At 42.6% G+C, this 22,354-nt stretch overlaps 1 protein-coding gene and 1 pseudogene across 1 annotated transcript; both read right to left on the bottom strand.

Annotated features, from left to right (window-relative positions):
• Positions 1–508: 508 nt before the first annotated feature.
• Prelid3b (PRELI domain containing 3B) lies at positions 509–11,668 on the bottom strand. The gene is made up of 6 exons (XM_004647227.2): positions 11,521–11,668; positions 4,361–4,529; positions 3,184–3,273; positions 2,608–2,678; positions 2,401–2,503; positions 509–1,129 (listed from the first exon to the last, which is right to left on the bottom strand). The coding sequence occupies exons 1-6, from the start codon at positions 11,550–11,552 to the stop codon at positions 1,010–1,012; spliced, it is 585 nt and encodes a 194-aa protein (XP_004647284.1). The 5' UTR covers positions 11,553–11,668; the 3' UTR covers positions 509–1,009.
• Positions 11,669–12,587: 919 nt separating this feature from the next.
• Positions 12,588–12,914, bottom strand: LOC101582055 (annotated as a pseudogene).
• Between the last annotated feature and the right edge of the window lie 9,440 nt (positions 12,915–22,354).

Raw genomic sequence — 22,354 nt, 5'->3', positions numbered from 1 at the left:
CCCCGGCGTCCCCACGCCCCTCCTTGGTACCATATTATTAAAAGCATTAAGTACCCGGGATTTATGCTTCACATCGAGATCCCATTTGAGGAATTTCAAATGATGTGCAGCTCAGGTAAAAAAGATGTTTTGTGGTCACCATTACTTCAGAAAGTAATTATATTCAAGGAGCCTGGCATATCATGCCTCTGTAATTACAGAACCACGACTCTGACACATGGCAGTGTGTAAGTTCAGCACATGTGAGCGCTCCAAGACGTGAACAGCGGCTCCTGTTTCAGGTGTTAAGGGGTCTTCTGTTGAAGGGTGCTGCAGAACTCAGGTAACGACTTTTTTTAGTTGGCAGAACCAGCCCAGGCATAGTGTGCTATGTCACAAAGTACAAACCCAAGGAAGGTAATGCCTTTTCCAAGTCACAAATCTTTTGGCAAACTAATAGTTCCCTTTAATAAAATAAAATAATTATTTCTGTTGGAGCCATATTACTGTAGTGATAATTTTACTCCAAAACTGTCATTTAAGTACTCGATCAAAACACGGTGGTTTCTAGCACAGCAAGTTATTTTATACAAATTAATTAATGTCTTTTACAACTATGTGATCCCTCCTTTTAAGTACCCCCCAGGTCTAGTTTGCAGCAGCACAGCAACCTGTGCGTGTAAAGGCGGCTCTGCTTGGTCCACAGCAGGGAAAGTCCTGCTGTCTGAAAAGCTTCAATATTCCACCTTGTGAAGACTCACTGTCAATATTAATTTTTCCTAGTGCTTTTATAAAAAGTTACATTTCAATAAATACTGCAACCCTAACAATTAGTTATTTCAAGTTATACTCACATCAGATGATCCCTGTGATTTACAACACCTGTACTTTATGTTTTGATGAAAATCACAAAGCTTTACTCCAGTTTATAAAAAAAAAATCGACCTAAAATATAGTTGTTTTTTAAAAAATAACAAATAAATACATTGTCAGCTTGGAGAGACCTGGCGCTGTGTACCAATGTTCTCTATCATTTCTCTACAAAAGCCGCCGCCGCCATGGGTGTCCTTATGCTTCCTCTTGCTGAAGCTGCCAATTCTTCAATCTCAGCATTTAATTTACGTATTACCCATTCCATTGCTTCTCGGCCCTTAAAAAGATCCAATGCATTCATCGTTACTGAGTGGTAACAAAGGCATGCAGCAAACCAATGACACACAAGGAAGTAACAGGGAGTGTTCTAAGGGTAACTAAGTCTCATAAGGACAGATTACTCTTGTCCTTGCTCTCTTTTCTAATATTATTTACCAAATATCAAAGGCCTTGAACAACTGGCTTGATCCATAAACTGACTTTTATTTTGTAAGCAAAAGATGTTCTCCAATCAATCTACAATTAAGTGACAGGATGTCTTATTTATTTCATGGTTAGTCAACCTCTCTAAGTCCACATTATTTTATTGTAGTTTATTTTTAATGTCTACATTTTAAGTCAAAGTCCTGTACAAGGCTGCCAAGGACCCGGTCTGGGACTGCTTCCTTACCCCTCTGGTGCTCTCCGCAGCTCTCTGAGGAGCAGAGGCGCATGCTGTTTCCTGGCTCGGGGCCTTTGCACATGCAGTTCTCCCAGCGAGAATGATCTTCCGACACACCCCTCACAAGCAACCCACCACCCACCCATTCAGCACTCGGCGGAATTACACCCAGATACTTTCATACCTGTCTTTCCTTTTCTCAGTGACGTGGTATAGGAACAGTGTTGCTTTGTTCTTAATTTCACAGACATTTGCCTTGCTCTCTGCTCTATCTATGTCCCCAGTCTAGCCTAGCACTCTGCTTGGCATAAAGTATCTCTGAATATCTTCGACTGTCGAATAATTTTATCAAATATATTTAAACAATAATGCATTAGGCAGTTCTTTATAGCTCTTTACCTAACATAATTTCATTCTTTTATGTATGAAGCATATATATGTCTAAGTATAGTTATTAAAGAATTTTGTGAGTGCCAATTAGGACAAAAGTCTAAACCTAATGGAGGAGGTAATAAGAAAAAGCTGAGAAACAAAGCTTGAAGCAGTGATAACCACATATTAAGTACGTCCTATGTGCAGAACCCAGGGCCACACACCTGCAGTGTTACTTCATGCCAACCTGGCAAGAGGATGATCTCAACATCACAGATGGAAACTGAGGCTCAGAGTCCAGTTTACTGCCCGTGGCTGAGAGCTGCTTAGGCTGGAGCTCGCAGGTGAGCTCAGGTGTGCTGGCTAGAGCCTGTGCAAACAGCTGCCTAATGCTCGCTCTCTTTGCTCTGCAGAGTGGCTGAGAATCAGCTTACAAGGACAAACACATACTCAGCACAAGCTCTTCCAGGAAATGAACTGGGCAATACTAAACAATGAGGAAGCAGCCTACTCACTTTATTAGCATTGGAAGATATTGTGCTGGCCATCAGTCCTTCCAGGTAACTGCTCAGGCTGACTCCCTTCACCGTGATTATGGCTTCCTGAGTCAGGACAGTCCTGGCATAAAGCACAGCCACAGTTCAGATGACCCAACTTTCATTTTATAAAAAAATTCATTAAAAAAAAAAGATTTGTAAAATAAGCCTTAACTTTTTACTCACTTTTCTGGGTCCTGAGGATGTGGTTTGTATATAAGTCTCTCATCTACTGAAACCATATTTGTAAAAGAAATCTATAGAATGGGGGGAGAAGTTTGTCATTTTGGAAATGGAGATTAAAAACAATTCTCAAATTAACACATGAACCAAAGTCTTACTATTTCAACATACAAAACAGTAAAACCAACTAATAACTGCAAATATATCTTAAATATTTGACACTGCTCTGCAAATATACATTACGTTTCACTAATGATATCAAATATTCATAGATATAGCATCATTTTTCATATTTACTTTCTTATTAAAAGTAAATTCAAGGAAATGATAGTGATAATAATAAAATAATCACATGGCCATGAACCCAAATCCTCTTTATTGAGTGACAGCTTTTGGAAGAGGCAGGTCCATGGCAGTGATGAGGCTTAAAGTTAACAGGGTAAACACAACACAGCTTCTGAATACTGACTTTTTGTTTACATAGTGAAGAACATACACGCATTTACCTGTCAACTATATGAGGGAAAAAAAGAGCAAGCTAAACAGTTCCAAATTAAAGCAAAGAGAGCCTGCACTTACATTAGTAGATTTGAGTTCCATTGTTTTCTTCACAGGATCAACTACAGAATGTTCTTGCACGTATGTTTTGGTTCTTGCTGAACCAATAATCTAAATAAAACATTTGGAATTAGTAAGGAGAGAAAGGATTTTTTAAAAAATTTTATTTTACTTAAAGATTTCTTAACTAAGTTTACCAATATGGTATTTCAAGGTACAAATGTACAGTTTGTGGAACAACAACAAAAAAATGTTTTGAAAAAAATGGGAAAGAGACAAAGGTCAGAGGGAAAGTCTATCTAATGCTGTAACCACCCATGTGTGAGCAGGAAGTATGAAGTGGAAATGTAGAAATCTGAGTTAGAGAAATTTGGTATCTAGAAAAGGGAGAACTCAAGAGGTCTGTCAGTATCTGCCAGAGCTGCCCAAGGAGAAGTCCTCGAAGCTGCTTTCTCCAGACAGTGAGACGGCTAGCTCACGGTGGAGAGCACACGTTAGCACCCAGGGTCATACCCTGTGCTGTGAGCCCTAAGCCCATCAAACTGCACTCATTTCTCTGTCTACATTATCAAATGCCATGCTCTGTACAAAGCATCAATTACTGTTGACAAATGTGTATTTAGTTTCTGGGCGGAGCTATATAGAGACCTGGATTCACTTATCAGAGCAGTTTTTTCATTTACAATAAATCAGCATTCTAGTTTCTTGCTATTAAATTAGCTCTTTAGAGCTTGCTTGTTTGTAACTGAATAGAAATGTTTCTCAGTGTATAGGAAGGAATACCTGACTCTGGAATAAAGGTGACAAGAGCAAACCTGAGAATATTCACCTTACACAATGTACACAACCCACCACTGTCCACAGCAACTGTTGCCTAGCAGTCATGATCAGACCAGTGATGCTAAATCTTATTATTGGTCTCAGGTTGCCAGAAAAAGCAGGGAAAACAAAATAACTCCTTTTAGATTTCAGAGCACTGGTTGGCTTCCTTCAGAAGGTTTTATCGAATGCCTTCATGAAGACTGTAATAATATTTCCAATTCATTATACACTCATAACTCAAGTTGATTGTAATACAATTTGAACTGATGCAAAAATGACATTCGGAATCAGCTCCCACAACCTACTTGAAATGATAATGTGGTTTAGGAAACTTCTCTACGCAGTCGCATTTCTCTGGGAGTCAGGACACACTTACAGACTTCACGATGGAAGGCAGCCCCCACTCGGTGCTGAGAAGTCTGTGGCTGTGCAGCTTGCCCGAAGGATCGACGTGTCTGTCCAGCACGTCAACCCCGACTACACTGGGGTTCATAGGGTTTGGGTACTTCTGCATCGCAGCTGTGGTAACAGTTTCCCACGGGTGGCTGCCAACACAAATTGAAAATTGTTAGAAATATGCATATGAATTAAATAACTTTTTATAAGCCATCAAATCATTCTTTACAATGGAACTTAATGAGTTTACCTAGGGAAAATTACTTTCTGCAACACTGGCTGAATGATGATTTTGGGAGGCTGATTAACATTTTTAATGTGCACAAACTTCAATATTTTTCTAGAATAGAGGCCATACAGAACAAATGACGTCTATAAAGAACAAATGACCTACAGGAGAGTTTCCTGACTAATCGCTTCACATGTAAGGGCCTAAGTTCAACCCCCAGTTCCACAAAAAAAAAAAAAAAAAAAAATTAACTAGTTCTTTGGCCGGGGATATAGCTCAGTGGTGTAAGTGCCTGCCTGGCAAGTGCAAGGTCCTGAGTTTGATCTCTGGTACTGCCACAAAAAACTTAGGGTCTTCTGAGAAAAACAGCAAAGAAAGTATGATCCTTTGATGACAACTTTAGGAAGTTATGGAGTAAAAGAACTTACAGACATTGTCTTTTTCTTACAGTAGGCACTGTACACTGTTACAGGGGTTACAAAGTCTGTAACTATCAAGAGTTATCAAAATTTTTTCTATTAGTGTACCAGTGGTCCTACCAGTCAATAGCCATTGTTTTCCTCAAAGAAGTGACTGTTTAAAAAGGGTCACTCAATATGTTATTAAGGCGCTCCCAATATGCCACTTTCTAATAAGCTCTTTTTTTTTTTTTTAATTTTTAGGGAAGGGTCTACAGGGTGTTCAGGGTCTCATTACTAGATCGGACTTGTAGTGATCTGCCTGTTTTCAGTCTTCCAAAAGCTGGGATTATAGGTGTGCCACTGTGCCCAATCTCAATTGCTGTCTCAGCACACCCTGGGTGTGAGGCCAGCATGGCACAAATAATCTCTCTTAATAGGGATTATCACCTAAGGTTTAAACAGTTGTAATCCCACATCAGTTGAGAACTTGCAGTTTTTATTTTCTTGCATCCTTTTCTAAAGAAACCCTTTTTAACTACAATTAGTATTAAAGGTGGTTTAGTCTACGTGCGGTCTGATTCTAACCCTGCCACACTACTTATCCTTCTTCTCTTCTTTCACTTATCTTTGAGGTACTGGGAATTGAATTCATAGCCTTCCAACTGAGTTATAAACCCAGCCTTTTCTGAATTTTAAGATGGGGTCTTGCTCAACTGCCAAAGTGCCCAGACTAGGTTTATATTTGGGGCCCTCCTGCCTTAGCCTCCCAGGTATCTGGGATTATAGGTATAAGCTACCATACTCAACTTCTTGTCCTCATTCTACAGGAAAAAGATGAGGTCTGGAGATGATATTTAATCTACATTGATTATATAAGCCATACAGTATTACTTTTTATTTTTGTAGAAGCAAAAGGGCAGACATTAATCTATTTCAACTTTTCAGGGAACTGAGATTGACAATTACATCTTGTTAACAGAAGGAAAACCTCAACTCCATTAATTTTCCAGAACCCTGGACAATCAGTGACATGATTTTTAATGTCTTCATTTTCTCTATAATATTGTATAAATTAACCTTATTCTGTTTTTAATCTCAAGCTTTATTGAGTAATCAATTCAGATATGTAAGTGGAATAGCTTCATAAATTTAAACCATCCTCACAAACTGAAATGATACAGGCCAAGCACTCTTGATTGTTACCAAGGCAACTATCTAAAATGAAAATCAGATGAACTTCTTTCCTGTCCATCTAGTCATATACCATGGTTAGCTGGCTTCCATGCGCTTATCTCTTCCCACTGCCTCCTCTAAAAAATAAATAACCACATGGCTTCAGGGTGCTTGTGCATTATTTGTAATTTAGGCTATCTCTGTTTTCTAAGCCAACTTGAAAACATCTATGTTGACTTAGGTTGGACTAAGACTGCTTTATGAAACATAATTAGATCAACCATTACAAAAGATACACACTATGATTAATAGACTTCCAACAATTAGTTTTAACTTAATTATATGAAAAAAATACCTAACACTAGAAGACATGAAAAGACGCCACCAAAGTGGAATTAAGAGAACCTACACAATTTTTCCACTTGTAAGATGAGGTGTGGACTTGGTGAACTGTATAGAAGCACTAAGTGTCTGAAATTCCTTAACGTATGAGTCCAAAGAACAGGGCCTAGCACATACTGGGCTTTTTTTTTTTTTTTAAAGATAAGAGTCTTGTCATGTGGTCCAGGCCAGCCTCAAACTCAATAGCGATCCTCCTGCCAGGAATACAGGTATGCCACCACACCTGCCACAGCATTCTTGTATGATGAAGGAATCAATGACTGACTTCAAATGAATGCCAACTGGGCTGGCAAGACAGCTCAGTGGACCAAGTTCCTGCTTAGGCAAGTGCAGGGCTTGGGGTTCTATCCCTGGCACCACATGCCGCAACTGCCTTGCCTTTGGGTGCACTGAGCTAGCCACAGAGACTGGGCATTATGGCGCATGCCTGTAATCCCAGTGCTGGGAAGGCTGGAAAGAGGAGGATCAGTATGAGTCTGAGCTATGTAGTAAGATCCTGTAAAATACAAAAATGAATGCCAACTTTATGCCAGGTCTCAAGAGGAAGTAGTGCTGGAAAAAAATCAAGGATGGCTAAAACATAGAATGATGCTAGGTGTTTTAGAGACTATCATGAAAATGTTAAGAGTGAGAAGACTTGTGAGAGGCCACTATGCCTTCAGCGTCAGGGAAGCTCAGTGTGGTGAATCTCTGGATACGTGGGTAGTGGTTTCAGGTGTGTGGTGGGACTTGAGAATAAGGATTTGAAGCTCAAGACTGGCTGGTGCTCAGTGCTACGAATGCCAGTGTCTAGATGGGACCTTAACTGTGTAGCCCAAACCATCTGGAGAAAAAGCTCAAGCAGAGCTTCCTTTCCTGATACATGGGCAGCATTTATTTGAATGTAGAAGGAAGATACAAGAGCTTACATCAAACTTCTATGAGGTCTGTGACAAAAAAGAGAGTACTAGAAGAGGTGAGGGGAGTGGGGACATGCTAAAGAGAAGAGAGTGCTAAGAATGATTAAAGACCTAAATACAAAAACAGAAACTTTAGGGCTGGGGAGATAGCTTGGCGGTCTAAGTGCCTGCCTGGCAAATGCAAGGACCCGAGGTCAATCTCCAGTGCCGCATGCTGTGCTGGCCCTGAAACCGGACATGGTGGCGCTTGCCTGTAATCCCAGTGCTTGGGGGGGCTGAGACAAGAGGATCACTACGAGTCCAAGCTGCGTAGCGTGACCCTGTATCAAAAAAAAAAAAAAAAAAAAAAAAAAAGAAACTTTAAAACTGTTGGATGATAAACAAAGGGGAAACACTTGAAATCATAGGCACAGGCAAGGACTTCTTGCATAGAACTCCAACAATACAGGAAATAATGTCAAGAATCAACAAATAGGATTATAGAAAAATAAGAAGCTTCTATACAGCAAAAGTAACAATCAAAAGACAACCTACAAAATGGGAAAGTATTTTTGCCAAATAATCTTCTGACAAGAGTATCTGGACTATATAAAGAATTCAAAATGAACCTAATGTCCCCAAAACAAGTGACCCAATCATAAAATGGGCAAATGAAGTAAATATACACTTTTCAAAAAAAGTCAAACAGTCAATAAATACATGAGAAAAATATGCATCATCTTCAGCTATTACAGAAATGCAATGTCTTTGAGATTTTGTCTTCCCCAGTCAAAATGGCCATCATTAAAAAACAGCTGGCGGGGATAAGGGAGAAAAGGAACCCTCTACATTGTTGGTGGGAATATAAGCTAGTACAATACTAGGCAAATCAGTATGGACATTCCTGAAAAGACTAAAAGTAGAAATTTTCTTTGAGCCAGCTGTGCCACTCCTGGGTATATGCCTGAAGGAGTTGAAGACATTATACTATAATGACACATGCATGCCTGCCCAACTTTACTATGGAAACAATCTAGCTGTCCATCAACAGACAACTGGAAAAAGAAAATGTGAGCTATGTATAGACTGCCAAAAAAGTGTATACAGTTTAAGAAAAACAGTATGTTTTTTTTGGTGGTACCAGGGATCAAACTCAGGACCTTGCGCTTGCCACTGCGCTATCTCCCTGGCCCCCAATAGTTATGATTTTTTTTTTTTCCAACAGATGGCATTATCCTCATATGGGGGACCCTAAAGGATGTCATATATTAAAGAAAACCCATTGCACTACTGGCCCTTAGAGAAGGAATTGAAAATGCTGACCAGTATATGGTGATGGTGCAGTTCATCATACCAATATATGCCTGGAAGTTAATGGCCTCTACTTTGAGTACTCTTGCAGTAATAGAGGCCAAAGGGAGCTTGTATCAATCTCATGATATCTCAATAAATTTAATATTAAAGTATTTATACAAGGTATTCTTTATTGAAGTACGTGTACATTTTCTGGGCAGACTTTGCGTTTCTGTGTATGTGTGTGGGAGTTGTAAGTATACAAATGAATTCAGCCATGAAATGAAGGGGAGCACATCATTTGGATAAAAATCAATGGCTCTTAAGACCATAATGTTAAGTGAAATAAATCAGACATAGTAAACTATCCCAGTTTCCTTTAGATGAGAAAATCTAAAATATAAATGAAAATAAAACAAAGGCAAGATGGTATGAAACAAAAAACTTTTTGAAATGAATTGCGGAAAATTTTTTTTTTTGAGATGGGGTATGGAAAGGGCATAGGTTACAGAGGGGGTAAAGGAAAGGAAAATGACCAAGGTATGTTATACACACGTGCCAATTCCCCAAAACAAACAATGATTATGTATGGCAAACATATGTCCTTAAAAGAAAAAAAAATCAAGAGAATCAGAGCCAAGTTCACCTCAGGAAGAGAACTGAGGTTCAGATATTGACAGGGACTAGTGAAGCAAGTGACTAAAGGACACAAGGAAGACTACAGATTTGGGGTTTTCCCCTTAAGAAAGGTCATAAATTAAGGAAAAAAGAAACCTTCCCTTTTGGTTCTAATAGTCTGTTTTTTCCAGGAAACAGTGGGCTCTTACGATGGGTCCGATCTACATCAACACCTTTTTTTTTTGGAGGCAAGGTCTTGCTTTGAAGCCCAGGCTGGCCTCAAACTCATGGCAATCCTCTAGCCTCAGCCTTCTGAGTGCTGGGATTACAGGCATGTACCACACCTGGATGACTTCATTTATTTATTTGTTGGATGACTTCTTTTAAAACCGCCCCCAGAAATACTTAAGTTTTTTGGTTTTTCTTGTTTTGTTTTTGTACCAGGGATCAAATTCAGAACCTTGTGCTTGTCTGGCAGGCACTTATACCGCTGAGCTATTTCCCCACCCTGGGGATTGAACTCAGATCCCTGAGTATGCCAGTCAAGCGCTTATCCTACTGAGCCATCTCCCCAGCCCCTGTAGAAATACTTTTTTTTTTGGTGGAACTGAGGATTGAACTCAGGTCCTTGCACTTGCCAGGGAAGCACTTATTCCACTGAGTCATCTCCCCGGCCCCCTAGAAATACTTTTTAAAAATTTTATTTTTTTTTTGGCGGAACTGGGGATTGAACTCGAGCCCTTGTGCTTGCCTGGGAAGCGCTTATTCCACTGAGTCATCTCCCCAGCCCTAGAAATACTTTTTAAAACTCAAATGCCTACACTAAAATATACCACAAAGTGATAATGATTAAAACAGTGCAGTAACAGCAGCAACATGAGCCAAATGCAGATCGCTTAGAAACGGAATGAAATATAAATCACCAACAGTAGCATTCACATCAGAGGAAGTTGGGCTGGGGCTATGGCTTGGTGGTAAGGCACTCGCATACTATGTGTGAAACCTGGTTCAAGCCTCAGTACCCCTCAAACAAAGAAAAAAAAAATCAGTGGGAGTCAGTCAATAAGAGTAGTGGAGGAGTTACTCTTGACTACCCATTTATTTGGGCCAAAGATATCATAGCTGCTTGTATTTGTGATTTTTTTTTTGTATGTGAAATTGTGAACTTTTTTTTTTTTGGCAGAATCGGGAATTAGAACTAGGGCCCTTGCACTTGGCAGGGAAGCACCTATTCCACTGAACCATCTCCTCGTCCCCAGTATGTGAAATTGTGGATCCTGAAGATAATTTACAGTATTCCACTGGTTTAAAGCTTCTTTTGTTACTAAATCTCAGGATAGTCTGATAATTGCCAGGTGTGACCGTGCACACCTGTAATCCCAACACTCGGGAGGCTGAGGCAGGAGGATTGCAGTGAGTGCGAGACCAGGCTGGGCTACCCAATGAGTTCAAGATCAGTCTGAAGTACATACGGAGACCCTGTCTCAAAACAGAACAAAACGGATAAAATTCACGATAACCAAAACTGAATATGGTCCCAGAGATCTTACACAGGCAGACCCTAACCAAACCTCATCTTGGTCCCAGAGATCTTACACAGGCAGACCCTAACCAAACCTCATCTTCCATTTCAGACATAAACGGGAAACCAAGGTTACAAGCTTGCTGGAGCCAGAGCGAGGCCTTGGACTCCAAAACCAAGGTTCTGTGTTCCTCAGGTGAACGAGCTGTCATCAAGGTTTCGCATCCTGGTGGCCCCAGTTCACCTGAAATTCACGTTCAGGACTGGAAATGTCACCCAGATGGAGGCTGCGGCTCCTGGATTCAAGAGAAAACCTCGCCTCTCTTGGGACCCGTCGGTTCCCGCCCCAAATGGGCTTTTCGAGGCCGGAAGTGGCAGTCCTGAGAGCTGTCGAGGGCCTCGTGCCACGCGACGCCCCCTACGTTCCCGGAGACTCCGCCCGCCAGCCCCGACGCCGGCGCCCCCGGCCCGCCAGCACCGCACTTCCGGGCCCCGGGGTCGTGACCTTGCCTCCTCCGCTCCCTGGGGCCCAGGCTCGGCTCCCCCGCCAGGCCCGACGTCGGGAAGTTCCCTGAGGTCGTCTCTGTCTCGCTCCACTCCTGACCCGGAGCGTCCCAGACTCACTCAAATACATGCTCCGAAGTCCAGATCTTCATAGTGCCGGCGGCCCGCTCGGTGTTCGGAGGCGCTCGGGACAATGAGGCACAGAGGTGCTGCGGCCCCGCCCCTTACCCGGCCGGCACCGCAGCGCGCAGGCGCCGTGAGGCCGGCGCGAGGACGTCCCGACGCGCGCTTTACGCCCTATCCCGGCCGGGCCAGCGCAGGTCTAGCGCGGCGCAACCAAGCCCCGCCCCTTGCGCGCGGCACAAGTAGCGCAAGACCCGCCCCTTGCGCGAGCGAGCGCAGCGCGCCGGCGCAGAGCTCGGTAGAGCGCTCCCGCCGGCGGGCGCCACGCTGCGCAGGCGCTGTTTTGCGTAGGCGCCCGGGACGCGGCGCAGTTGGCTGCGCTGTGCGGGGTGGGCGCAGGTCGGGAGGCCTGCGGCCTTGGAGGGATGGTGTTTATGGAGTTCATCCAAATAAATTCCATTTTTTTTTTCTTTCCTTTCTTTCTTTTGCAGAACCGGGGATTGAACTCAAGCCCTTGCACTTGCTAGGCAAGCGCTTATTCTACCGAGCCATCTCCCCGGCCCCTCAAATAAGTTTCGGTGGCTTCAGATTTGAGAGTGCTCCCAGCCCTGGTCTCATTCAGGCACCTGTGGGGCGGAAGGCAGTCAACCATACCGGCTGGCCGACCGACGTGCCCGGTGCCCATTCCACCTGCCCGCAAACTGGCAATCTCGCGGAGGGGAAACGCACGTTCCCCGGTCAGCCTGACTGCTGGCTCAGCGAGAGGACGCGGTAGCTTCTCGTAGCCCCCGTCCCTAGGTCTGTCTGTCTCTTTCTTTCTTTCTTTCTTTCTTTCTTTCTTTCTTTCTTTCTTTCTTTCTTTCTTTCTTTCTTTCTTTCTTTTTTTTAAATAAAAACAACTCTGCATTTATTGGCCTTCAGTAAAAACATAAGGGTAGTCAAAACAATATGAACAAATGTTTTACAAACACTCCCAGGGCAAACCACTTAAACAGTTGCCTTTTTACATAGCATCATAGTTGTCATTGCCTCACTTCCCTGCTGTTTGAATTCATTGATCATTTCTAGTTGGAGACACTCTGTAGCAGAGTAATGTTATCTCCTTTCAGCATGATCTGACCCAGTTGTTTTCTTGACTTTGTTTTAGAATGAATTTCTTCTGCATCATCTAATACGAGGTTCATGTACTCATCAAAACCAATAACACAGCCTCTATCCGCATATTCACTTGCTCATACAGCCACTCCTGGATCCGGGATCTGCTCTGTAAGTATCTGAAGATGAGGTTGATGGGCTGCACCATCATCTTCTGGACTTTCTGGCTCTGACCCCGGTAGGCCATGGTGGAGCCCGACAAAGACAACGCCAGCCACCACGCTACCTCTAGCGGCAACTTCATTCCCTAGGTCTTTCGGCACCGTCCTTCCTCCGCAGATCTCCCGCGCCTAGTCCACTCATCACGACATCCTGTGGCATTCTTTTGATACTTAACCCTCGAGGTCATTTTGTTTATTCGTTTTGTTACCCTAGAAGTAATGTCTTGAACACAGAATCTTGCCATGTTTTTCCCGATGATGGTTCTCCAAGTCTCCTATATGGCAAAAGCTCAAGATTTAGGGAAAAATGAAATAATTATTTGTGGAATGAATTAATGAAACCATCTAGGTTTAGACTGTAAGCCTGTGAGGGCGAGGCTGTTGCCAGGCTTGTTCAGTGATTCCTGTAATTATTTGTTGCATAAACGAGACAATGACTAAGAAACGAGGAACCCTGAAGGGACGACTTGTGTTGTCACTCAATGATGACACTTGTTTGCTGGGTGTACTGCAAGGCTTAGCGCTCTCGGTAAGGCTTTCTCCTCCTGCTCCTCCACTCTCCACAATCTGATACCTCCCGACTGCACAATTTGCATTTGAAATGGTTAGGAAAGAAAATCTTTACCTTTGCTTACTTACAAGGTAGTTATAGAAGTACTTCACTCTTGTTCTTTGATTGTTAAATAAAAGCCAGGTTAATTCAGGAGGGAGGATAATTTTTTTTTTTTAAATAGCCAAAGTCCTTTATATGAGAAAACAAAAATTACATTACGCAGGAAGGAAATAATATGGTTGGGTAGTTGCTAAGTGCAATTTATGGTGCCTAGGATTATTATTTTTTTTTCAATCTGAGGGTACTTAGAGTGATTTCTTGGGGAGGTAATGCTTTAAGGGCTGCTGAGAGTGCCCGGCCTTGATTAAGATGCGAAGTTAATGTCACTGGGTGTTAAAAACACTGGCTCAGGAACCATCAGCACAGAACAGCTTGTTCCTGCTATTCCTGGAGCGCATGCGGCTATTTGCCATCCAGCATTCCTATTCTATTTATTTTAGAGAATGTTATTGTGCCCCCGAGTCCAAGATGTCTGTTTTTGAAAGTCTTGAAAGTTAAATGATACCTATTCTACCCTTCCCACGCACATACTGTATCAGTCTGTTATTTTACTCACTATATTAGAAATGTTGGAAATCAGGCTAAGGAAGGATGGACATAAGGGATCCAAGAGCCTTTTCTGGGTTTTTGCATCGTGGAAAGGGTACCGTTTCTTTGCTGTGGAAAACAAGACCTTTATGGATACTCACTCCTGGAGACTAAACTGAGAGACACATGGAGGAAGCCTTTGAACGGTTTTCAGACCCCCCAACACTTATTACTGATAATGCCTCTCATAGAAATAGGCAAGTCATTAGTAGGCCATTAACTTGAAGTAGGTAACTAGCTGTTATGGCTGTGGCCTAGGAACTATACCTATTCCTGATCCCTTCCAGTTCTGAATCCTGCCCAGCTCCATGCCTGGGAAAAATATAGATATGACTTCCACTTATACAAAACTTCCAAACTGGCTGAGAGGCGTTGGGGATGGAGCTCAGTGGGAAAGTGCTTGCCTAGCTTGCACAGAATTGTGAGTTCAATCCCCAGGACTGGGGAAAAACTGGCTGGCAAGCTGAAATATAATCAAGAAATAACTAGAGGGTACTTAAAAGGAGGGTGTGTGTTGACAGCTAAGAGATCCAGGACTGTGCAGTGCAGCTTGGCCTTCCATGAAGGATACATGAAGTATCTTGACTGCAGAGGAGAAGAGGGCTTCAGGGCTGGGACCAGGGACTGGTGTGTGAGAGCCAATGAAGACACAGGCTTAGTGGGCCCCATGTTAGCAGCTTGCACAGATAGGCCTGGTGGGCAAAGCCAAGGAAGCTGACTGAACTCCAGCTGGGCCCCAGCGCCTTGTGTTCCTGAACTTTACTCATTGACTGTTGGCACTGTTTTTGCACTGCCTTTATCCCACCTGTTTTATAATTGCTTGAATTTTTGAACGTCACTGCGGCATACAGCAATTCAACCTTAGGAATGCTTCTTCTTTCCACAGTTTCATGGTCAGTCTGGGCTTGAAAATATTACATGGAAAACTCCAGAGATAAGCAATTCATAAGTTTAAAATTACACACTATTCTGAATAGTGTGTTGAAATCTTGTGTCATCCTGCTCTACTCTGCCATGTGTCATTGCTTTGTCCAGTGTATCCGTGGTGTATATACTACCCGCCTGTTAGTGAGCTTCTCAGTTAGTAGCACGAATCAGTTTTGAGGCACTGCAGTTCATGTATAGAGGATTCAGTACTGTTTTTGCCTTTTTTTTTTTTTTTTTTTTTTGCGGGCCCGGGATTGAACCCTTGTGCTTGCCAGGGTAGCGCTTATTCCACTGAGCCATCTCCCCAGCCTTGGCTTTTTTTTTTTAAATTTAATTTTATTTTTTTTAAATTTTTAATTTTTATTTATTTATTTATTTATTTTTGTGGAACTGGAGTTTGAACTCAGGCCTTTGCGCTTGCCAGGGAAGCTCTTATTCTACTGAGTCATCTCCCTGGACCCCTGTCTTTGGCCTTAGGCATCTACCTTGGAATACATCCCTAGAGGATAAGAAATAACTTCTGTAATTTAAAAAAAAATGTTTTTTTTTTTTTTTTTTTTTTTTTTTGGTGTGTGTGTGTTTTGTCTTTGTCCCTGGTTCCTTTTACAAAACTCTTGGAATTTTCTGTGTCATAGGGATATTGCTTTTGTTATAAGAGACTTTCACTTTACATTACTTCTGAACTTATGGTAGTTAAATGACTTCAGTGAGGGCCCATTTAACCTCAGCATAGGACCAGATATCAGTAAGGTTCGTGCATCAACTTTGGAAATGGGTAGCTAAAGCTAGTGATTAAGCTTGATGAATACTCATGAGTAAGGAGATTTGACAGGCTTTTTAGTTGGTAAATACATTCACATGCCAGGAAGGTGGTGCCTCCCAGCTCTGCAAAGAGTAAACTTCCTGTGTTCTGGACCCACTGGGCCCTGCCATCCACCTGGATGTTCATGAGTATGTTTTATAATAAAGTTGTGTTTCCCTGTGTTCTGCGAGCCATTCTAACAAGTGATCAAATTCCAGGAAGGGATGGAGAGAACCCCAGTCCATAGCTGGTCAGCTGAAGCACAGTTACAATCTGTGACTTGAGATTGGTGGTTGAAGTTGGAGCAGTCATGAAAGCTGAGCCCTCAGTCTGTGGGCTCTAACTCTGCCTCTGAGTAGAGTATCAGCATTGGATGGTTCTTTGGAGAACTGCCTAGTATGTGGGGAAACCCACTGCATGTCTGGTGTTGGAAGTGTGTCTATGCTGTGTGAGTCTGGTAAGAGGAAACATGGGTTTTGTCAGAATCAGCTTCTTTAAATTATGTGAAAATAAGACTTTATATAACTATTGTACCATCAATAGAAACCCAGTGTTTTACTATCCTGATATGTGCTAAATATGTAGCTCTTAAAACAGTAAGCCCTGCATGTTCCCCAACATCTTTTCTCATACTCCAGAAATGTATGTGTCTCTTTGGGCCTGATTTGCACCCTTATCAGCTGCTTTTTGTGTGGTACTGGGGATTGAACTCAGGACCTTGGGCATACTTAGCTAACACTCTACCCCTGAACTACCTCCCTAGCTCAACTGCTTTTGTGAAAAGGTTCAGCCTCTCCTCTGAACCTCTGAGCAATCACCTTTATCTCAGAGTCACTGTGGACTCTTGCAGTTCCCTTCCTGTCCTTTTTCAAACAACTTGTATTCTTCTTAGTTGTCTAACATTTCTTCTTGATGGAGAGAATGTGGCCTTTCTCTTCTCCAGTATTTTTGCCTTTGCTTCCTTCCTTAATTTGTTGCACAGATAGCACTGGTCATCTACTCCAGGCCATCTCTGTCCACTACAGCAGCTATTCCTAGCTGCCTGAGGAAGGAAGGGTGATTTCCCTGAAGGATGTTGGACAATGTCTGCAGATATCATTGCTTGTTGCCACTGCGGTGAAGATGCTATTGGCTTCTTTTGGGGAGACTGCAGGAAGACTGTCCAGGTTCCTACAGGTCCTAGGACAATGACAGCCCCCTACAACAAAGGAGAATGTGGCCCCCTGTGTCAGCAGTGTAGAGGCTATGGAATATAATTAACAGGCTCTTATAGCCTGGCTCAGTCTACCTGTGTAACTTCAAGGTTTTGTCTTTCCATTACCCAGCTCTGCTAAGCGCTATAGCTGGATTGGTTACTCTTTTCCACATACGCTTCCACACCCTTGAACTTTGAGCATGGTGTTCTTTGCACCTAGAATGCACTTTACCTGCATTTGTTCTCAAGAGTCTTACATTTTTAGGTTCTGAGCAAATATTCCACACCCTCCGGGCCTATCTAAAGTGCCTTCCCCAGAGCGCAGCACAAAGCCTGGTTCTACTTCTATATTATTGGTGGCATTTTATATAGTCCTCGTGACGACACATTATAGCACAAGCATTAGCTGGGTGTTTACATTACAGTTTAAAGTACAAAGTGAAAACTTCCATGTTGGAGCGATGAGAGTCTGCCTTATCTGTCATTCATCTTTTGAGTCCTTATCATGTGACCCCAAAGGGAAGTAAGACTCATTAGCATATGCAAACATCATGATTGAAGCAAATACGTATAAACTTAGTACCAGATTGATCCTCACCAGTCAAGCCTCAACGCCTGCTGGCCTCTCACTGGATGTCACAAGTGATTGGAAAGTGAGACTGAGATGCTTGGAAAAGATGCGGGATTTGATCAGGTTGATGAGAGTGATAATGTTCAAAAACTCCTGCATCAGACACCAACCAAGCAGTAGATGACTGAGTAGATTGAAGGTAGTTGACACTTGAGGAAGAAAACCGATGAAAGATGATCCCCCAAGGAAAAGCGTGTTAGGAAATATCTTGAATAAGTAGACTTGAGAGAGAGCCATGCATGAATGAAGTCCTTGAATATTTCTGCAAAGACACCCATGACTACCACTGGGCTGGGAAATTCATGCTGTGAGGTGCTGTTTTCTATTCTGGTAGAGAAAATTACGATAAAAGTAGCATTTGATTCATTCTGTGTAATAAGAATTTGCATAGAGTTACAATTTTAATCTTTTTCGGTGGATACATATATAGATCTCAATGGATAGCTATATCATATTATATGTATATATATATTGCCTATATGCATATGTATTATGTGTATATATAAACTTACCATCATTTGCATCTCATTTTTCAGTTTAATGTCTCAGCTCCACTATTTGTTTTCACTGTTTACTATGAAATTTTGGTGTTGGTTTTAAGTGGATTTTTTGGTACCAATTTCACACTAAAAATGAGAGCTGGGACACCATGGGAAGAGGAGTGAGGAGAAAGATGCGTAAGTACTTAGGGTGAGAAACAGCGAGGCAGAGGTAGAATGCAGTGGGGCGTGTGTATGTGTGTGTGTGTGTGTGTGTGTGTGTGTGTGGTGGGGATTCTAGCCATTTTAAGAGGACTCTCCAAACAAACAAACAAACAAACAAAAAACCCCACGAAACTCTGGGACACTCTTTTGCTTCTTTACCTTGGGACACAGGGAACCCCTGTGCAATGAAGAGCCAGGGTCCATATGACCCCACAGTGAGCTGCAGCTGTGACCAACACAACTCAAGCCAAAACCATGATGCTCCTTTGATCTTTCCTGCCTGGAGGATTTTACTGGATATTTTTCAAATATCTTAGAGACCTACCTGCTCTCTGGCCATGTATGGAGTCCTCTACTCATTCCTGCAAAGCAGACCTCCCCATGGTACGAATTTCGGATGACTTCTAATTTAACAATCTAGAGTCAAGTCCAACTTTGTTTCCATTACTGAGTGAAGAGTTCAAGTAACTGTCCAGAACTTTGTATCTGTACAAGTTTTGTTTACCGATATATTTATCCAAGTTATTAATAAACTGATGTAATGACAAATAAATCATGTCTTGAGGGGGCTTCATTTATTCCAGTAATTCCTCATCCTGAGAAACAGAGAGTAATTTCTTAAAGTTAAATCAATTTATCTTAGTAGCAGTTCTTACATAACCAGGTAGTTCATACAAAGTAAATTTTCTGTTCTTTCTGTGCTAAAAGCCTTTACCCTAAAAAAGAGACACACGCACACACACACACACACACACACACACGTCATCATTCATGTGTGTGCAAGTGAGCAGCTCTTGCCACCCTTTGCTTCATATTCACTTTACTGATATTGTTTGGTCCCTGCAATAACATCAGGAGTCGGAAAGGTAGGAGGAGACCCACGGTCAACTGCTAAGCACCTAAGACCCAGAAGGCTCAAACAGCATTTGGAGGAACATAGATGACAGAAAAACTTTCTTTTCTCTTTTAGGTACATTCTTATTTGAAGTCACCCAGACAGTGACCTGCTGTTCTGTAACCATGGCCCACAGAGCAGGTCACTGGCACCTCTTTCATGTTACCGAGGGGGAGTGGGTGACCATCTACGTGCCAAGAGTCATCCTCTGTGAGAAGGATAATTAGGTTTACAAAAGGGGACAGAGCCTGGCTCTTGTCACAGAGCTTGGCAGTTCCCTCCATTTGGCTGGAGGCAAATTACTTCTTTATCTTAGATGGAGGCAAATGGACCAATCTAGAGACTGATTTAGGCCTTGGAAGGGGTCCCTTCTGTAGAGGACCTTGGAAATGTAGCCGTGCGTGCGTGTGCAGCTGCACACTGCCCTGGGAGGGATTCAGAGAACTCTTTCCATGCGGCTTATTCTTGCTCAAGTTTATCTTGATGACCTTTCAGATAGAACATTTCAGTGCCCAGTGGCCAGATCAGTGAGGGAGCGAACAGTGACAACCACAATGTACTCCCTGAAAGCGATTCAGTTGCCTACAGTTTCAGAGGATCAAACTGTCACCTCTTTCAAACCCCTGGGGTCCAACACATTGAAAAATGAGCACTCGGAAAGCTTTATGGGATTAATAAATACCTTGCCTTTCTCTAAAGCGGCTCAGAGTGTGTCTTGTCTGAGCTCTCCTTTGCCAGTGTGACATCTTGTAAAGTAGGGCCTGGTCATATTTTGCTGTTATTCCTGTTTTACAACTAGAAAGTGGACATAAAGAGATGTCAGGCTTCTCCTGTCTACGTCATAGCCGTATGCATTTGTCATTGGATGATGGAGGGAGGACAAAAGAGGACAACACACATCTTGTGAGGTATACCCACCTTGTTTCTTAGGCTTTTAAGGGTATGAATAGAAAATTACAGCTGCTTAAGATGAGGGGTAACTTGCTGGGTGGATCTTGTTCATCTGTAAGAGGGCATGTGTGTTATGATGTTCTGAACATAAGAGGAGGCCCCAAAGATACTTGCTGGGCTCTAGTTGCCGCTTTCCAGGGGTATCAGTGTATTGCTTTATCGTAGTTTTCCAGAGAAGCCCGTTCTTCAGAAGTGTAATATTTCACATACATTTTAAGAATTGTCCTAAAAATAAGCTCAAAAAGGTGGAAGGGAAGTTAGGTGTCTGCTGCAAGTCATCTTGAGAAGGCTGGCCTGGCCTCTTCAGAAAACAAATGATTTGATCCTTGAGACTCTGAGTGCCAGGCCCGATGCTGTGGGTGACAGAGAAGAGCTCAGGCCTCGTGGGTAGATCTTGAATGAGCCCCCAGAGGGATGTCCAGTGGTTTTTATGAAGAGTACAGCTCATCTGCTGCCATATATGTTCACTAGTTCATCCAATCAGTGCAGGGAAAGAGATGAACCTGGATTATTGGCCCCGAAGGTGGAAATCAGACCTTGGGCATTCAGCTCTTCTGGCAATGTCCAAGCACAGCCCCTGAACACTTAAGCATCCTGTTGGACTGCCCTCAGGAAAAGATAGAGAAAATATCCACTTCTGTTCCTGCTAGTGTCCCTGGGCTGCACTCCAAACCAAACAAAGAGGACGTCTTTTCTGGTCACATACCTTCCTCGATCTGCACAAAGTGCCCTGTTTACAGGCTCCTCATCGTGCTGGAAATGTGCCAAGAGGTTTTTTTCAATGTAGTCTATAAAATAAGCTGATGCAAGACTATTAAGCAAACCGAAGTTTGTAGGTATTCGGAGGCCTTCAAGAATTCCAGGGTTGTGTCTTCTCGGTTCTGGTACGACACAGCAAACGGAGAGAAAGTCTAGCTCACAGATAGTATCTTCTGCATGTGCATGCATCTCCAGCATAGGGCCAGGCACACAGTAGCTGCTCAGTAAGCAACCATTAGGTGAATGAAGGAATCGGTGGAGGCAGGAGGGGCCCTCGCATTGCCCCTCACCTGCCCTTTTCCGTCAGTGGAGGTAAGCAACGGCGTGGACCACTGATACCTCCGGACTACTACTAGAACTCTGCACTTGTAAGGTGAAACACGAAGGCCCCTAAAGCAGAGTGAACATAAAAGCACAGGTAGAGAATGAGCAGATGCTCGAATCTGAGCAATGTCCCAGATGGCCCCATGGGTCCCAAGAGCAGATCCAGGGGGTCCAGAGAGAAGCAAGGTTATGCCCTAGCTGGCTGCTCAGAGCAGGCCTGGAGGAAGGCATGTGCCCATGGCCCAAACCGCCCTCATTTGAGGGAACAGCTGTTTTCTTGGGCCTGAGGCTGAGAGAAAAAGCACTGAGCCATATGTCTTTAGTAAATCAGTGCATGGCTCTATTAGAAATGCCCAAATGATTGATTACAAAATAACCAGCCGGTCCCTGTGTATTGCTTTACTTGTGTGCTGCAAGTTTGTTTAATGTCAAAATGTACTAAAATCTACCCTTCTCCTTCTACTTCCATTTTTCATCAGAGAAATATTTGACAAATGCATGTACTGTAACCACTGGGGAAGAGAGGAAAGTAAGAAGTTTTCGTAAGAGCTAGGACTGCAGAGTGAAACATAAGCTCTACAAGAAAACATCCCCTGTTATGGATTGGGTGTTACATTAAACAACGATGAAAATGTTTATGAGTACTAGCAAGCAGATATATAGCAATGGAGCTGTAAGTCCACACAGACCTTTCCACCAAGCCCTTTGGCCACCTAGCAGATGAGGACACGGGGATCTGAGATCATACATGTTCAGCATCTTTGAGTAGAGTGAAGTGAGATGACAGTCCACATCTCTAATCTTCTTCTGCATTACTTGCATACTCACTAAGGGTAATAATGTCTTGAAAGACACCTTTAGGTGGTAAGGCCAATGCTTTTTATTTTTTACAGAACTGGGGATTGAACTCAGGCCCTTGCACTTGCCAGGGAAGCACATATTCCACTGAGCCATCTCCCCGGCCCCACCAATGGCTTTTTTTTTTTGTTATTTTATTTTTTATTTTTTTTCAAAGTTTTATTGATAAACAGCAATGAAACAGTTTCAAATCAAATCGGAAGCACAGCTTCAACAAATAATACACTGCATATATTCTTTTTTTTCAAAGTTTTATTGATAAACAGAT

Source organism: Octodon degus, unplaced genomic scaffold (assembly GCF_000260255.1).
Source record: "Octodon degus isolate 3935 unplaced genomic scaffold, OctDeg1.0 scaffold00296, whole genome shotgun sequence".
NCBI classification, from domain to species: Eukaryota; Metazoa; Chordata; class Mammalia; order Rodentia; family Octodontidae; genus Octodon; species Octodon degus.
Note: the sequence above shows the minus strand (reverse complement) of the source record. Positions and strands in the feature narration are given on the sequence as shown.